Source organism: Dermacentor albipictus, chromosome 1 (assembly GCF_038994185.2).
Source record: "Dermacentor albipictus isolate Rhodes 1998 colony chromosome 1, USDA_Dalb.pri_finalv2, whole genome shotgun sequence".
Taxonomy (NCBI): domain Eukaryota; kingdom Metazoa; phylum Arthropoda; class Arachnida; order Ixodida; family Ixodidae; genus Dermacentor; species Dermacentor albipictus.
The window spans coordinates 426222472-426239146 of NC_091821.1; the positions used below are offsets into that span (position 1 = coordinate 426222472).

The 16675-nt window shown below is 44.1% G+C and overlaps 1 protein-coding gene across 3 annotated transcripts in view; it reads left to right on the plus strand.

The window, feature by feature from the left end:
• Nucleotides 1-4973: 4973 nt before the first annotated feature.
• LOC135896605 (uncharacterized transporter YutK-like) overlaps nucleotides 4974-16675 on the plus strand; it is a 37659-nt gene continuing 25957 nt past the window's right edge. For 2 of the 3 annotated variants that reach the window (XM_070536788.1, XM_065425069.1), the window contains exons 1-5: nucleotides 4974-5020; nucleotides 6795-6884; nucleotides 8828-9065; nucleotides 12374-12433; nucleotides 14194-14335. In XM_070536788.1, coding sequence (XP_070392889.1) covers nucleotides 6857-6884; nucleotides 8828-9065; nucleotides 12374-12433; nucleotides 14194-14335 — 468 coding nt within the window. In that variant the 5' untranslated portion in view covers nucleotides 4974-5020; nucleotides 6795-6856. Of the gene's footprint in view, nucleotides 5021-6770; nucleotides 6885-8827; nucleotides 9066-12373; nucleotides 12434-14193; nucleotides 14336-16675 lie in introns of all 3 variants that reach the window. The other variant, XM_070536796.1, reaches the window with a different exon arrangement.

The window sequence follows — 16675 nt, forward strand, 5'->3', positions numbered from 1 at the left end:
CCCGGTGACAGCGTTCAAGCTCAGGGGGATGCAGTCATGTTCGCAAAGTTCCACCTGCAGCAACAGATACGTCGGTGCATATTAAACAAGCGACAGCGTTTCTTCCTCTGTGCGAAAACAACGTTCTTAGCCTGCGCGAATAATCCTGCTGCCTGTATATGGGAACGCGTTTCCGGCCCCGCCACGTATAATCTAGTGACAGTTTATCTTGTCTCTTCAAGTGAACAACTGAGAACACCTACGCTGTATGCCATGGAATTTGTGAAAAGGGCTGTTTCCTTTGCTAAAGATTTATGATTGCCCAGTTCATGGACGTTCCATGTTGTATTGCATAAAAAATGCTTGGTCTCATGGAAGCGCTTGCTGCTCTCCTTCCGAATACCAAATATTGCATCTCTTGCCGTATAACGTTATTGCAGTGCATTTTGCGCGTTATAACATGTAATTCATTTCTGCATGGCTTAGCGCTAAATGTGAAACGACTTAGTGCTAATGTGTTTTGTAAAAGGGCTTGGCTATTGACCATTCAGTGTGGCATTCATAAACTAAATCAATATGGATGTTAGCTTTTAGACACCGATTCACACATCTCCTTGTATACCTTGGCACTATTTCACAGATCGTAATGATACACCAAGTGAACTCAAGTGACAATACCTAAATAAAATATGCGGATCCCATCTGCTGTGGGAATCAATGTAAGCCAAGCTTTATACGCTGTTTGCATTGATTGACGATACTTTTAGCTGAATACGAGAGTGGTAAGCTAACGTTAAAAGCTACCTTGCGTCTACTGCTGCTGTTTGTCTGCGTAGTGCACAGAACACACAGGGAGACGGGTTTGCTTGAGGCATTGATGTGCGCGATTGTCCTTAATTTTTAAGAGGGTTGAGCATTATCATTACCTCACATGGCACATAGCCCCATCGCAGCAGAAGTGTTAAACTTTAAATAGAAATTTGGCTGTTCGAAATTTAATTAATTATTATAATTGCACCTATACATAGTATACATGCATGCGCAGTCTGCACCACGTTTCGCTGCGTAGCAGAGACGCTCCAGTTCCACGCGACGCTTCTGTCGGGCCTGGGTGTCCTCGACACTGAGTGCATGCTTTGGAGTCATTTTGTGGCACGTGTTTACGTGCTCCTCTTGCATGCATTACGCGCATGCTGCTGACCCTAGTGAAGATTCTGAACTAGGAACTCAAGTGGATACAATTGGCTTCAAGTGGTTCCATATGATAATCAAATGGTCCCAGTTGAAGTCGAACTGGTCTCTACTGGGCGCCTACGGGGAAGCAAGTGGTCCCAGTCGTAGGCAAAGTAGTAACCAACTGGTTCCAATTAGAGGCTAAGTGGAAACCAACTGGTTTCAGCTAGAAGCCAACTGGCATATTTCAAAGTACAGACTAGTTGGCCAACAACTAGTCCTAGTTGGAGGCTGAGTAGAACATTTGATAAACATTTTAACAAATGAACTGCAGCACAGCAGAGAACCTGAGATTGAAACCTCAGCTTCACGAACCACGAAGGAGACAGCGAAGGCCAAGACCAACCTTGGTACATATTGCTCTTTTCTTAAAAACGTACGGAGTGCTGTTTTTTTTTTAGAGTATGGAAAATTACGAATAATCAACTAAGGTACATAGCATAAATCAAGCCCTTGTGCTAGAAAACTTCAAGCTGAAGACATTACTCGCATGATAAATCAAAATGCATAATCAATTACCTGTCAATATACATTAATTACCTTTTTAAAATTGCTTTAGAGCACATATTGCAATTTACTAATTCTAACTGGTCTGTTAATAACGCATATCCACTTTGAACGAATTGTAAGGATCAAGCATGTTTCAAGATGTCTGCCATCAAACATGCGATAAAAATGCGTTGTTGTTCCACTTTCTTAACGAATGTAATTTTACGTAATGAACACAAAAGCAAATGGGACTTCCATGTATTTTGTCACGCACTTTGGGAATGAATATCTCGAAAATGACGCCATCCTGAAGATTCGTTCCAAGGAGACACGTCTAACGAACTTACCCGCTGCAATTCATAAATTGCTATATGTTCCGCAATAGTAATCATTTAGACAACTGGCGAGTTTTTATTGGTTATACGATTACGCATTTCAATTTCTCATGCAAGAAATGTCCGCCTTTTCGACTAATCCAGCGCAATAACTTCTAATATGCTACCTGCTACAAGTAGTTTTTAGGAATTATTTGCATTAAAAAGAAAGGCACCCGGTATTAGTATCAAGAGATAGCTTTATTCAAGATTTCGTGTGCTGACTTTTCAATATTTTCTCAACAGTGTAAAATAAGAGTGGCAAAAGGAAATAAGCATTCTTTATCTTCAAGTTGCAAATTTGTATGAAAACCATGAGCGTTGCAAATATATCTTCTTTATTTTGCATGCGTACGTGAAGTGGAATGTTGCATGTGAATGAAATTCAATGACGCTACACAGTTTGCTTAATACAGACCATGGAGCTGATTCGCCTACTGAAAACGTTCCACAAGAAATGGCCATGCGAGGTGCGACGCCTATGGCACAACGTAAGTTTAGGGATGCATGTGTTGGTTTGGACGTGAGAGCTAAATTCTGGCATTTTCATACTTACAGCTACTGGCAGTCTGCACTCTAAAAGTCCCATTGATGATGAAGATTTATTTGTGATACGTTTCTTATTTGTAATAATTACAACATGGATAATTGATTCACAGACCACACACAGGAACCTGCTTCATTGATAAGTGGCAATTTACTGACATGCTTATGTGCAGCATTTGTTTTTTAACATAAAATTTTGCTCTTTCTGTATGTAGCATACACAGCAAGTGGAGCAGATGACATTGACCCGTCTGTGACAGGTAGGCAGGTTTGCATGTTTAAATCATAGGAATATTCTAGCACTGCATCCTTCAGAAATGTAAATTTTTTTCAGGGGAGGATTTCGAATATTTATGTGGTGGCTGGGGAAGCATCCTATGAAACAAACACAAAGTTGTTTTTTGAAAGTAATCAATGCAAGTGGGCAAACAGTAAATGGTGTAAAGTCCAGTCTGTAGACGCCAAGAGAATTAGTAGCATGCGATGTGTTAACACCAGCAATTCCGGAAGCCCAGATGGCTAAAAAAGTTCGTGGGACAATGGGAGTGTGGCGGGGAAGTACAAAGGCACGCGTGGCAGCGTCTGAAATGCTTTTGTGCGGCGATTCACGCGCAATTATATTCCATAGGAAATTTTGGCTACGCTCTGAGAGTTCTCGTTGAAACGGACTCAAACCGTGGCACAGCGCACCACGTCTCGTTTCGTGGTTATTTCGAAAATACGTAGGATATGCAAAAGGAGCAAATATGCGTCTGATAAAGCACAAAGCTTGTTCTTGTTAATTTAGGTGTGTAATGGTGCAATTCAGCTGAGACAACACAAATGTTAACTGCGACCTTGCGTGTCAAGGAAATAAGAGCGTACAGCCACTGGCGTCAGTGTCAAATGTACCATACATCAACTCCGCTGCGAAAAGTCCCTGTTGTGGAATCACAATATTTTATAAAGTATTATGACGGGCCCATACAACGTATACTTTTTCGAGTGAGGAAACCCATTTTATTTCATCGGATGTTATGCGCACACATTTTCGCTAGTTATTGAATAGGGTACCGCCTCACTGACTCACACGGAAACAACGTAGCAACGTCATTATTCATGGGTCCGCGGCCGCTAAAGCGGCATCTGCCTAAGAACCTAACCCCCTCCCCTCCTTTTGGGCTGGCAACGGGTCGCTTCACTTCTCTTGGCAGGAGCCCTCCTAGTCAGGCATAGCGGATAAGCACAGAACAAACAAACAAGCACTGCAGAAGTAAAAGGAAGAAAATAATTATGAAGCACCTGTAAAAAATGGTGAGGACACGATTCGACTACAGCCTTAAATCATGAGCCCAATTCCTTTTCATGGCGCCATGAAACGAAAAGGAAAAGTCGACTATTACACAGGTTGTGCACTGGTTCCTGTTACCCCGTCACTATAGTGTTATGGCTATGATGAACGGGCCCCTCACTACACTCACTGCGTTAAGGAAAAGGGTTTACTTCAAAGAGGCTAGCCAGTGTGTTACGGATATGTTCACGATAAAAAATCATGAGTTCACCTTGCTTTTGTCGGTCCGTGTTCAATTATGCCACTTTTTCAGGATGGACGTAAACCAACTTGCCAAACTTTCAGCCTTGTGATGAATATGAACTTATTTGTGTTGCTGCTGTGGGTCACCTGCTTCGCTCATAGCTTCTCACAACAGAAGGAAGAGATAAGAAAACAAAGGTCAGAGAGCCAGCTTTATGCCTAAGACTCTGAAAGCTTCTGGCAGTTCCAAATATGTCTTGCCGTAGATGACATGGTGCGTGTCCTCCTAGACAGAAAGGCGTGCCGGTGAAACCTTGAGGCCCACGGATCATGGATGGCGCTTTAGTGCAATGTTGACAGATGGCGCATGACATATTGACATGAGCCCGCACGTTCCACCTAGGCAAACTGTATACACCCATATGTCCATCAGCTATACTTTCATAACTAAGTACACCGAACATTGAACACATTCAGGGCCCATTAAGGGGTCCACGCAGCGCAAAGTTGAACGCCATGCGTTCTGTCTTCTCACAGACCGTCTTCGCACAGACCAGGCAAAGATAGCCTTTTCCATCAATCATTCATATGTGGAAATGTTTACACCAAGAAACGTGCCTTGAGTAAATTCAAACAAATACCCCGAAATTGTTTATTGTTTCTTGATAGATTCATCTATGTCACACTACTAGAAGTTTGCAGCGACCTTAATAAATGGTAAAACAATAATCCATAGACATATATTTGCTACCTTGTCACTAGAATGTGCCTGGCATTTTTTCTTTGTCAGCGTACTGATCGAGTGGCTAACCCGGCGCGTGTGCTTTGAAGAAGAAGAAGAAGAAGCAGATCAGGTGCAACGCAAGGACGCCTTTGCTCGCCTAAGGTAAGCTTTTAAAAAAGGGGCCCCAGCCAACATAAATCGTTGTGCTGGGCTCTGTCTTATGTCTAGTTTTGTTAGACATATTTCGTGTTCAAGCATCAATATCGGTTACATATCCTACAATATCCTGGCTAATCCCGCAAATTGTCACTGCCGTTAGGCTTACTGGTGAAACTTCAACAGAGCTACGGCTGAAGAACGACGGTCATGGCTTGTTTAAAGTTCAGTATTGTCCGTTGAGTCTCCAGCATATGTTTGCTTGCAACAATCAGAAAATTTAGTTCTACGCCGTTCTCACGCAGCTGACCCCAAAAAGAAAAAAAAAGGTGTATCGAAAGTTGTTGCGCCTTCCTCGATTACTTACTCATGTTCTTACGAAAGGTATTTTTAGCTACACTTTTTTCGGTATAATGGCATGTACTAAAGAAAGCGCACGCTATGTCTGTGCCTTAGATTTACGTATATATTGCGCATTAAAATTCGACCCAAAGTAACTCTAACGCTTGAATAAATACTTTGTGCTACGTGTGTCCGTTAATGTCACGTCGAACAATTTGGAAGCGAACAGACAACTTAGATGCCTACGATGCCATAGTGGCACAAAACGTGTGCCACGCGTTGAAGAGTTCAACGAAATCAAATGTTCGGTGCGAAAAGTACTTGATCGTGTCTGATTTAACAATCAGGAGTAACCAATGCTTAAAATGAGATTCAGTGTTTCCTGCAGTATTAGTCGCGACTGTACCCATCCGCGATTCAAGGCGCATGCCCAAAAAGTACGTATAACGCTAGGGCTCGAAAAAGGGAGGACACTGGAATACATGTACTATGGCGCTGTATCGCACACACGCTTATTACCCTATTCAGCATTTTTTTTGAGTTCATTCTAAAAGGCTCTCCACACGCAGTATGGTACTTCGACCATGGAAATATTCCAATCGATGCTCAAATATTAAGTGACCTACACGCAGAAACGGAACAGCTAGAGCGGCGTCTTTCTGCAGCTTTGTGACCGGCGGCAGTACTGCTTCGCACTTCGGGTGGAGCTGCTAATCTTTATTGACACGTTAGCGTAATCATGACTTTTACTTTCACTTCTTTATACCCTAGATCACTAGACGGCTTCCGCGTGTTTAGCAGATACCGTTCGCGAACAAAATGCTTTAGAATGAAGTGCTGTTAGTCTTGTCCACGAGAATTCATTCCGAAAACTGATCAAGCTGCAGGTCATAAGCGCAAAAATTATTCTCTGTTGAAGTCCAGTCGTGTAGGTTCTGTCCGCTAGCGTGAAAGCTGTATTTCGTTAGCTTTCATTATACGCACCATTGAGCACTAATTAAAACGCTAACATAAAGATGCTAGAGGCCCTCACTGTGTCATTAGGGTTTTGGTATAACGGAATTACCGTGCTGACTTCCGTTGGCATAGAAACTCTTGCCCAGCAGAAATCACTGTAAATCACGTGGTATATAGAGTGGTTTCCTTTTGCGGAAAGAAACATACCACAGTTTTAGTATTCCTGATGCGTTAAAACAACACGCTCTCCTGTAAAAGCTTAAACCTACGCAGAAGAGCTGCACCGAGCTTTGGAGTCGTTGTACTCGCCGCGAGCTACATACGCCGGTTTGTCGAGGATCATGAATATAGTGCTCCTAATTAATATTTGTGTTTCTTTAAGAATTCTCTGCCACCATGCCACACACACTATTTTTATTTGAATATATTTGTCGATATTTTCTTCACGTCTCTTTAGGTTTCATAGACGACTTTTATGCAGGTAAAGTCACCCGTTCGGTGTTGGTCTGCCAAAAAGCCAGACCACCCAACCAGCTCTGCAGCATGATGTCGAGCACGAGGCATCATCAAGGTGAGTTCCAAAAAAAGCATTATTTAGGACTTCGGTTTCACTTCGCCTGTGGCAGGAAAATGTCAGTCGTTCTCTTGAACTGAATGTCCAAAGCGCTGTAGAACCTTACCCGACCGAGCAATACGGAATGCCAGCAAATGAAGGCATTTCTGGTGTCCACATCTAAAAATAGTGCTATAAAGTGACTGTACCTCTTGCTAGACAGATGTATTCTATCTGCATATGTCATGATGCCACAATGTGAAACTGTGTTATTTGTGTTTCTAAAAGCTATTTTGATGCCGTCTTGCAAACTTTGGCTACATCGGTTTTTCAGCGTGTCTTGTTTTCCCTACCGTAGGGGATATCATGCACCAACTATCCACAATATGAATCCGGAATTTCGCCAATAAATTTTCACAGGTGTCGGCTATGTGGACGTCATATATCTCATCTTGGAACATCAAAGGAAATATCAATGGAGCATTGGCTTGGTCAATCCAAATGGACCTGATATACTAGTAGATGTCCAGGAAACATTCCAGCGTATAAGTTGTGTTCCCAACGTCAAAGCATTGTTTTCTCAATAAATTCAAATATTTGAACTATTGTAATGCATCTAGCTTTTATGGCCACAATACGTCTCGCTGAAAACAAAAAGAGCTGATTTTTTGTGAAACTTTGTTGCGCTATATCCACTCAGAATGTAACCAATAAATTGGCACGGGCGGGCGCTGTTCGTAAGAAACATAAATATTGAATCTCCCTTTCAATTCTGCAATTATATCAGATCTACGTGAAATTGTTCTCATTTTTTATCAATAAGGTTATGATGAATACTTTTGTTGGAGCTGACAAACATGTTTATATAAATTCATGCATGCAAGAGTGGTTCCTTTGGCAGCAACCATTGTTAAATGTGGGTTCAAGTAAGTTAACATAAGGCTTTTTTAATCGAGTCGCTTTAGGAACATATATTCAGGTCAAAGACGGTGCCATAAAGCCAATCACTGCAATATTATTGTTCTAGAGCGTTTGCTGTATGCTAACTCGACGCATCCGGTGAGACACGAAGAAGATTTTAGGGGTTGTAATAAAATGACTAGATCATCATTTTTTGCTCTATGGACCTAAGTTTATTGCGGATTTCAAGTGTCCTAATCATTTGACCTGAGATTCGAGCACTGGAGCTGCAAATACTATATTTGTAATAGCTTGATGCGTGCCTCTTAATTTTGATGAACCCACTGCAATCAGATGCGGCTCCCTAAGCGGAGAACATACGCCTATGACAGTCATGGTTAGGACGTATAGGAGGTAACTACATGATTTGATTGCATCGTTTGCTCAACGCCGAAACATGTCGTGGAGCAATGCGTGAATACTGAAACCGCAGTAAGTATTTGCAGCAAATTTAGGCATCTTCACCTTTGTAGCACGCTTACAATCATTATCCCATTACTACGCTTCCAAGAAAAAGTACCGGTAAGACAGATGATCACATCTGCTGTCCCTGTCTTTCTTGAGCTACTCTCTGCAAAACTGTGCTTTAAATGCAGACCTACCGTGGAATGGCCTAACCATGTCAGAGGTTTCAGCCAGCATTACGAAATAGCTTATTTCACTCGAAGTTTGGCCCTTACCAACCGTTCAGGACGAGCCACTTCTGGTAATCGCTTCACCGTTGTAACAGACAAAATACGAACGAAGAGCAACGCAGGAAAAGATATTCAAAGCCGCGAAGAATTTTTGCATCAATTTTTATTTATTTTTGCCGACAAGATCAGTCGTATAACACCTGCGCCTCTCTAGTGCAATGGGGTTGGGAGCGTTAGAAATGCACAACACTGCGCTAGGCTATCGCCCGAGCGATGCACATTTGTGGATTTGCGTGTTGCGTCAACGACCAAGGCAACGCACATTATAATTCCGCATTTTGATGCAAAACAAATTACCCCTTACAGGCCACACCGTGCAGACCTTCTCGAACAGCCGGGTGGCGATGATCGTGCGCGGCGCTTGGCGCAAGCTGAAGTACGCCTGTCTGTTGCTGCTGCTGCACGTGTACCTTGTGCAAGCCCTGCACATTCGAGGCTGGGGAGACACTTGGTGTACGGGCGCCAGGTTCGTCGCTGCCATCGTCTTCTTTGTGGACGCCATGTTACTGCACATGCTCTGCGTCAAGGGAAACATCCTCGGCAGGTACAGGTTCTTGAAGTTCAATCAAGCCTAAATTAACCTTGCGGCTGTATTTGGATTACCATGAGTCATGGTTGTGCTTTGAGTCGATAAGAAATGCCCACAGGAAAAGCCTCTGAAGCATGTGTTCCGGTTAGCTGAAACAGTGCAATTGCCAAGTATGATTACGTTTCTGACAGTAAGTTTAAGCCCGCCGAGAGTGTGCTTTGTTGTCATCATGGTGCGGAGCCATTGCTTTCGATCTATTGGCAGTTACGTAGCTGTTCGCCTCAAATAACGGCAGCCTTTTACAGTGTCATGTACAAGTTCAACGCGCTTACGTAAAGACAGAACAAAAGCAGAAAATTCTTGCAGACATAGCTGATATGCTACAGCTATTAAACCGGTTGGTAACTATGGGCCAGCTTAATTATACTAACCGTGCAATCAGACGAGGCTGAAGGATGTAGCCGATGAATGAAAGCCTTACACCTGCCTTCATCTTCGCCCACTTGGGTACTGCAGCCTCTGGAAGGCTAATCAGCGCAATTATTAACACCGCCTAGATTTGCCCATGGTAAACCATAGATTTTGCAGCTGCGCCATCCGAATCCAACGTTTGACTCGCGTTCTTAGCTTTCGTAGAACGCCTCAGATCACCGCGGTAATCCAATGTCTTCCCATTGACACTCTTCACATCGCTACTGAACTACAATACACTCATTGCTGTCAGTTGGTCATATGAGGGTATATATACCTGAGCAATGAGACGGTGTGTTTTGCCAACGCACAGTTTGCAAGGTAGGCCTGGAAAAGACCACGAATGTTGGCGCACATGCACTTTTCCTTGCTTAAGTGAGAAAAAATTGCTTGACTCCATGAAATAGTAAGGCAACGCTCAAATACCAACACAGCCTTTTCAAATGACTGAGCCCTGAGAGTGAAACAAAAGCATAATATGAAAAAAATTGTGAGCAAGCTTCTTGAAAGCGCTCGAAGCGGCACTTGGCAAGTTCCGTGGTATCCGCTACTCGTAGCAGTTCTCCTTCCTTTTGTACGTTTAATCTATGCCTCGACATTGGCTGTTTAAATGGTCCACCATCTTAATGTGTGTTCCTATTTCTCATTTGAATTATTACTGCTTCAGCATTAGTCTCACTTTTTAGTCGCTCCGGAGGATCTTTCTCCGTGGCGCAAAGAAAATGCTATCAATTATTGCTTTTGCAAAGAAAACGTTGGTTACATAAAAATGGCCACAATTAATAGAGGACTGTGGCCATATCCGTCGCTAAATTTTAAAGCCTCGTTCGTTTCGTTCTATGATTGCACAGAAGTTGTACTTGTGGAGACAGAGTCGAAGGCATGGTCTACTTGTTCGGGGTGGAGATTTGAGCTCGTTAGTGCGTCATCTTGAAGGCTTTTCAGTGTAGCGTAACTGCTACATGGGTGCATAGAAAAACAAAAATACACGCACACAGCGCTACCTTCCAACAGCGATTATTTTGTGTAATGCTTATAACATGGGGCCCTAAGAAAGGTAGTCTTATTTCCAGCCTGGAAAACTTTAGGCACGGTAGAACGTACAACACTCATTGTTGTAATAGAGTGTGAAGACTACGCCAATACGCCGAGGACCAGCTCGTCATCTGGCATCAAGAATAAAGCAATGGACCCAACAAGTAAAAGTAACGTAAGAATTCAAACATTTATTCTTGCTCATGAGTGCTTTCCGCTACATTACACTGGTTGTTTTCCTGAGTTGTCATTGTGGCTTTGATTCTTTAAATCAAGTCCCTACTTGCAGAGACTATTGTCCGCTTTGAGACCCCACCACCTTGGCATCAGTATTCCACTTGGCTATGAACTTCTATCGTCCTTGCCTTTGTGGTAGTAATTCTTGCCTAATACAAGCATATGGCCCTACCACCTGCTTTTATGAACATTAACAGTGATGTTGACTAACTTGCTATTTTGTTGAGTGGGGCCCCAACTCTTGTTACTTCCTCAGACGACTCATTCACTGGAGCATCATAATTTGAGATTTTTTACTGTTTCCCGCTGAGTGCAGCGTCGATCGTTGTAACAATATGCTATGCGGTTTGCGTCCGGCCTTTTATGGCATTTTTTCCTTGTATGAAACTTTGACACCTTAAACTTCGTTTACAGCACGCGGATACCTTACTGACACTTCTCCTGTTTTAGATATGCTAATAGGTGTAGACATTTTGTTAAAATGTAAATCACGGCTAAGTAGTTATGGCTATTTATCACATCGCGAAAGCAGTACTTGCGGTGGATGCATATTGACACGTGTACTTGTTTGTCTTTATCGGGTGACACCTTTCACCGCCTAACAAATGTTATCGCACAGCGCAGGACGCACCTGCATGTATAGAAAGTTTCTGGAATGCTATCGATGCTTCCATCCGCTGTCTGTGACCGAACCTTGCATAATCTGATCGCATGTGTGCGCGACGCGAATAATGTAGAACTTTGTGGAAGGCACGCGGGTCCCAGTGATTACTCTAGAACATTCAACGACTGACGTATAAAAGCCGATGCGCTTGACCCGATGATGAAATTTTCGGCGATCGCCGACTGTGTTCGCCGCTGTCGCCGTTCTTTGAGTGTAGCCTGTTTTTGAGTGCACAAGTCCGACCAATAAAGCGCTAGTTCCGTCTTTCTCAGTTTCACTGCTTTCTTTATAGTCCCTACCACGTGACAATATCTATTCGTTTGTTATGAAAAGTGCCGCTCAGGTAATAAAGCCTGTCTCTTAACGCGACTCGAACTCCCAAGCTTTCGTACCCGACCCTGGTGTTTTAACCTCTGCACGGAGATGGTCGTTTCTTTATTTATTTACAATAATAAAGTTATGCGGTGCCGTGACAGCTCCACTAAAGTGACAAAATAGTAGAATCTCGTTACGCATATTCTCAGATGTGCGGCGAGACTATCAAAAGCCTCGCCTTACGCGTTCTTTGGGAGAACAACAAACAGTCTCGTGTTGCATTTATCGGAACGGTAACTATGTGGCGGCCGTCAAAAGGCAAAAATAGCAATACAGAGTCATAAGCACTGCAGCGCTATGCGACACTGTAGCAGAGCAGACGGGAAAAGATGTGCCACTTTGTCATTCGAGTAGAAAAGTCTGGCGTTGCAAGCACTGTAACGATTTTTGCGATGGTGAAAATGGATATTTTTCGAAATGCAGAGGCATGAATGTGAGCTTAAGCCATTTCTCAATACACGCTTTCTAACACATCTTTACGTTTCCAATCCTGCTTTGTGGCTGCGACGTTCTGCTTTTCTCGTTTACGTATGCATAATAGGATCGTCGATGGAGTTAAAGACCTCAAGATCCGTTCTCCAAGGCTCAAATGTCTGCAAAAGTAAGTTCATGTGTAATATGTCGAAGTCCAGTAAACGTGTTTATAATGGGGCTTTCTCGCTTTTCTTGAGAGCGAAGCTGTAAGATATAAGGGACAGTGTAAGAATAAGCGAAATTCAGAAAGTAGTTTTGCAGCCACGGCGGTAATAAGCCAGGTCTTTACACATTAGCTTGTTTGGGACTCAGATATAGCAAACGGCTGCATAAAGATACTAATGGAAAACTTGGAACAGTGCAGGGTACTACTATAACTATTAGCTGCAGCGTGCAAGAACATTCAGTAGAACACGTCTGCAATGGATTAGAAGTCTACCTCTACTGACCGCGGACCTCTACTAATTGTTCATGGAGCAATTTAAACGCTTACATGTTTCCTGAGCACCAGCATAAAGGCATCCCCATGCATTTTTGAAAAAGAAGGTGCATTACCGGTGGTTCGTGCCACTCGTATCGTGACGGGACACGTGTCTTTCACGGTTCATCAGGAAGCTCGTTAGACTGAGAGAGGAGAAGGAAAAGACATCCAGGCTTAAGCGGGGCAAACGTCACATCCACACGAGGGCCCCGCTGTGACGATGACACTCTCGTTCTTCCCGCTTTTCCGTTGCTCGTAGGAGGTTAATAGCCGCATTCTCCGTTTCAAAACATGGGAGCTCGCGTGACACGCTGCAATCTAACAAAAACGTCAAACTTTTGCATTCGCCAACTACCATAAGCAAGAGTACTACGGGAGGTATTGCTTAAGGAAAGATACTAGCAACCAGTCGCTGTTATAGTGACCAGAGTTCGAATACAGAGTGAGAAAGCACCATTGACAATTTATTTGCGTGAAGGCTTGTGTTTGTAAGGACTGTTTGTTAGGGAATCTTATCAGCGTTGCGTTTTGGAGGCCACAGTAAGCGGGTGCCTGATTTTCCTAAAGCGTACGAATTGCTTTGTAAGTTTCAGTCCCGGCGTCAAAGAGCACTAATGAAGACACATGGGCGTCAATACGGTAAAAAAATATGAGAATATCAATACAATTAAATTTATGCGGAGATAACAAGTGCGATTTTATATCTTTCAACAGATTGTATTTGTTTTTTAATGCGAAATCATTATATGGCCCATTACGCGAACTTCTGTGGACGTCGGCGTGGCCAAAAGATTCTACCGGAAATGCCCTATGGCGAGAAGAATAAAAACATATAAAATTCCTCACATTGACGTCAAATGTCCCACGGAGGTCCCTGTAAACAAAGTCAACCAATGGCTTTGAAAAAAAGTTCCCTTAATTCCCGTCTCGTTGGGAACCAAAACCGCTCTTTCAGGATGTAAGACAAGCACGCTTCCCCAATGCCATGGCGTGTTCATGGTTCTGGCTGACGAAAGCTTTGCCTAGCGCGTGCATCATTGCACACTTCACATCGCAGCCATCTGGCTGACTAAAGGTGCGGCCTAGTGTGTGCGTCATAGGGTACGTGAAGGCACAGCCAATGGGCAGGAAGTGGCGCCACGTCATAAGTGTATAACGTGTATGAGTGTATAACGTATAACTACAAATGGTACAATGTTCTCGCATTCCCACACGTGGGCAGTCTTAAGTGCCTATGATGAATCTTTTTTTTTTTCTTTTTTTCATATACTGCGATTTATTTCCTTGTAATTGTCTAAGATCTACTTCCTCACCTCCAGCTAACCCAGTTTTTGCTCACAAACATCTGGTCACACGAATATAGGCTTGGTCGCGTCTGTAGGGCATCCGCCTACCCAATTACGCAGGGCGTCCTGGACCCTAGTGATGATCGTGGTCGCAGCATACGTGCTGTTCGATAGCAGCCACAGCATATCGCGACTAACGGCCTGTGGTGGCGTGGGCCTCTGCATTCTTATCGGCTACGGTTGCTCCAAGAACCGTAAGGAGGTGAGGTTCAGATTTTCTGTTTATAACTTGTACAACGCATTTTCATTGGGCACCCCCATCCTTCGCTCGTGCAATCAATCACCTTGAGACGCTTAGTGCCTGAGTAATACCACTAGCCAACGTTTCAGTGTAATAGAGAGAGTGCACTAGCAGTCTTTGCCTAGTGGCTGCTTGCGCATGGATACGACATGGGACATTGAATGGCCCTCGGGATAGGCCCCGCGTCGATTCACAGCGAAGGATGGCAGGGAATGCTGGAGCACGCACTTTGCCTTTAACACGAAACGAGGCACCATCGGTACGTAAACAATGATGAGACACGTGCGAAATATTACCGTGTTGTTTGCTGCTCATACATGCGCTTTGAAAAGAAAAAAAAAACGTTTCTGCAGGATGAGTTCTGTTTGGTGCGTACAGGGCAAAAAATTTCAAACATTACGGAGAATCCTCCAAGTAAAATGATGCCTTCATCATTCTACTTATTACAAAATAGAAAGGATGGACGAACGGTTATTCGGTCTGTTTTACCTCCTGCCACATGTTGGAAAAACTAGACGAAATATTCCGTAATTTACAAAACACATAAGTCACTGCAATACTTTGAGAGCGCTGGTATGCGACAAATTCGTTTGTAGCAAATCATACAACTAGAGGTAAGCATGCTACATATACGACAAACGGAAGGCACCAGGCATTTCAAGACATACGCCAAACATCAACCTTACAATTTGAAGTAGTAGCTTAGCGCAAATAAAACCACGAACACAAGGAAGACAGACAAGGACAAGCGCTACTCACAACTGTCCTTGTCCTTGTCTGTCTTCCTTGTGTTCGTTGTTTTATTTGCGCTAAGCTACTACTTCAAATATGGACGACCAACTAGCCCAACAGTCAACTCTACTAGAACCTTACAAGTCTAGGTAGACGTACCCTGAATGGTGCTGACTGGCCTATGGGTGGGAGTGCCTTTATTCAAGAAATAGACTAATTGGCTCACGCATATGAAATGTCTCTGCCTACACCTACGTCGTTGGGCAAGTTGCGCTCAACCGTTTAATTGAAAGTAGTGTAGAAAGAAACAAAATGAATTTTGCTTGCAGTATTCGCAGATATTGCATGTACTCCATGCACGCCTTCCTGAAACAGTCATATATTTTCTGTTGAGCTATACAGAGAGAGAATACTTTTAAAAGATCTTTCGTTTACATAGCAGTGGGTATACATCCGTGAATGGCACCTCGGGAAAATGTCAGCTCTATTAGCGAAACTACGTTCGTATTATGTTGCAATAGCAATCATATGGACATTGCAGGCGCATTTCCGCTCTCTTAGCCGTCATCGTCGCCGTCGGCGTTGGTGTTACCGTTATGTTCGGTATAAAGTCCAAGTGAGATAACATCGTGCCCGCCCGCCATATCCTGGGTGTGCGAGTGAAAGCGCGTGAGGGTGATCCAAAATGTTGGCTAGATCTCACGCGGGCAAGGGAGGACGACAAAGAGAAAGCCCGCAGTGTTCCAACGCGTACTAGGCACCGGGGGCAAGGGGGTTCTACTTCGGCGGCGACTTCGCTGGCTCAATCTTGAAAGCGACCTACCATCAGTGCAGAGTCTCAATGCACTGAGGGTTCATAGCTTCGTGTGGGCTGTGTTCTAGCTGCTTAGTTCGCGTTGCAGCGAGAGGCATGCACGAGGGTAAATTTGCTCGCTGCTGCTATCGCGCTTTCTCCCGCCAGTATTTTGACAAGGAGTGTCAGCGGTCATCAAACGTGATGTGTTCATGCTTTCCTGTGCGTGCGTGACGCCATGCTTCTTAATTTAGTTAGTAAGCGAATGTTTAGAAGATCATGCGGAGCGCATTGACCTGCGTGCTGCCTCTCGCTTCAACGAGAACTAAGCGGCGAGAGCCCAGCGCACACGAAATTACCAGCGCACGTAGGCTCTGTCCCCAGCGCAGGTCGTTTTCAAAATAGAACGCGCGCGGCCGTGCACAGCCGCGCCATCCGCTGCCACCGCCTGAGTAACCCCCCCTCCCCCCGGTGACTACTTCCCGCCTTATTCCCTTGCGCGCACGCGTTCGAGCAACATATCCTGGACAGCAGGCCTCTGCCCTCTGCTTCATGACGCCATGTTAGTTGGACTGAAATTTTCCCTGCCATGCCCGGCGTGACGAAAGCGGTGACGTCAAAATCAGCGTGGTTTACTCGAGAGCGTCCCCTTCTATAGGCTGTTTCACATGGCGCGATTTTCAGTCAGCGACACAGCGAATTCCGCCGCTCAGCGACCGCCGCGGCGTCAGGGGCTCTCCTCGACTAAACCCCAACAAGTTGGTCGCACCGTCGCT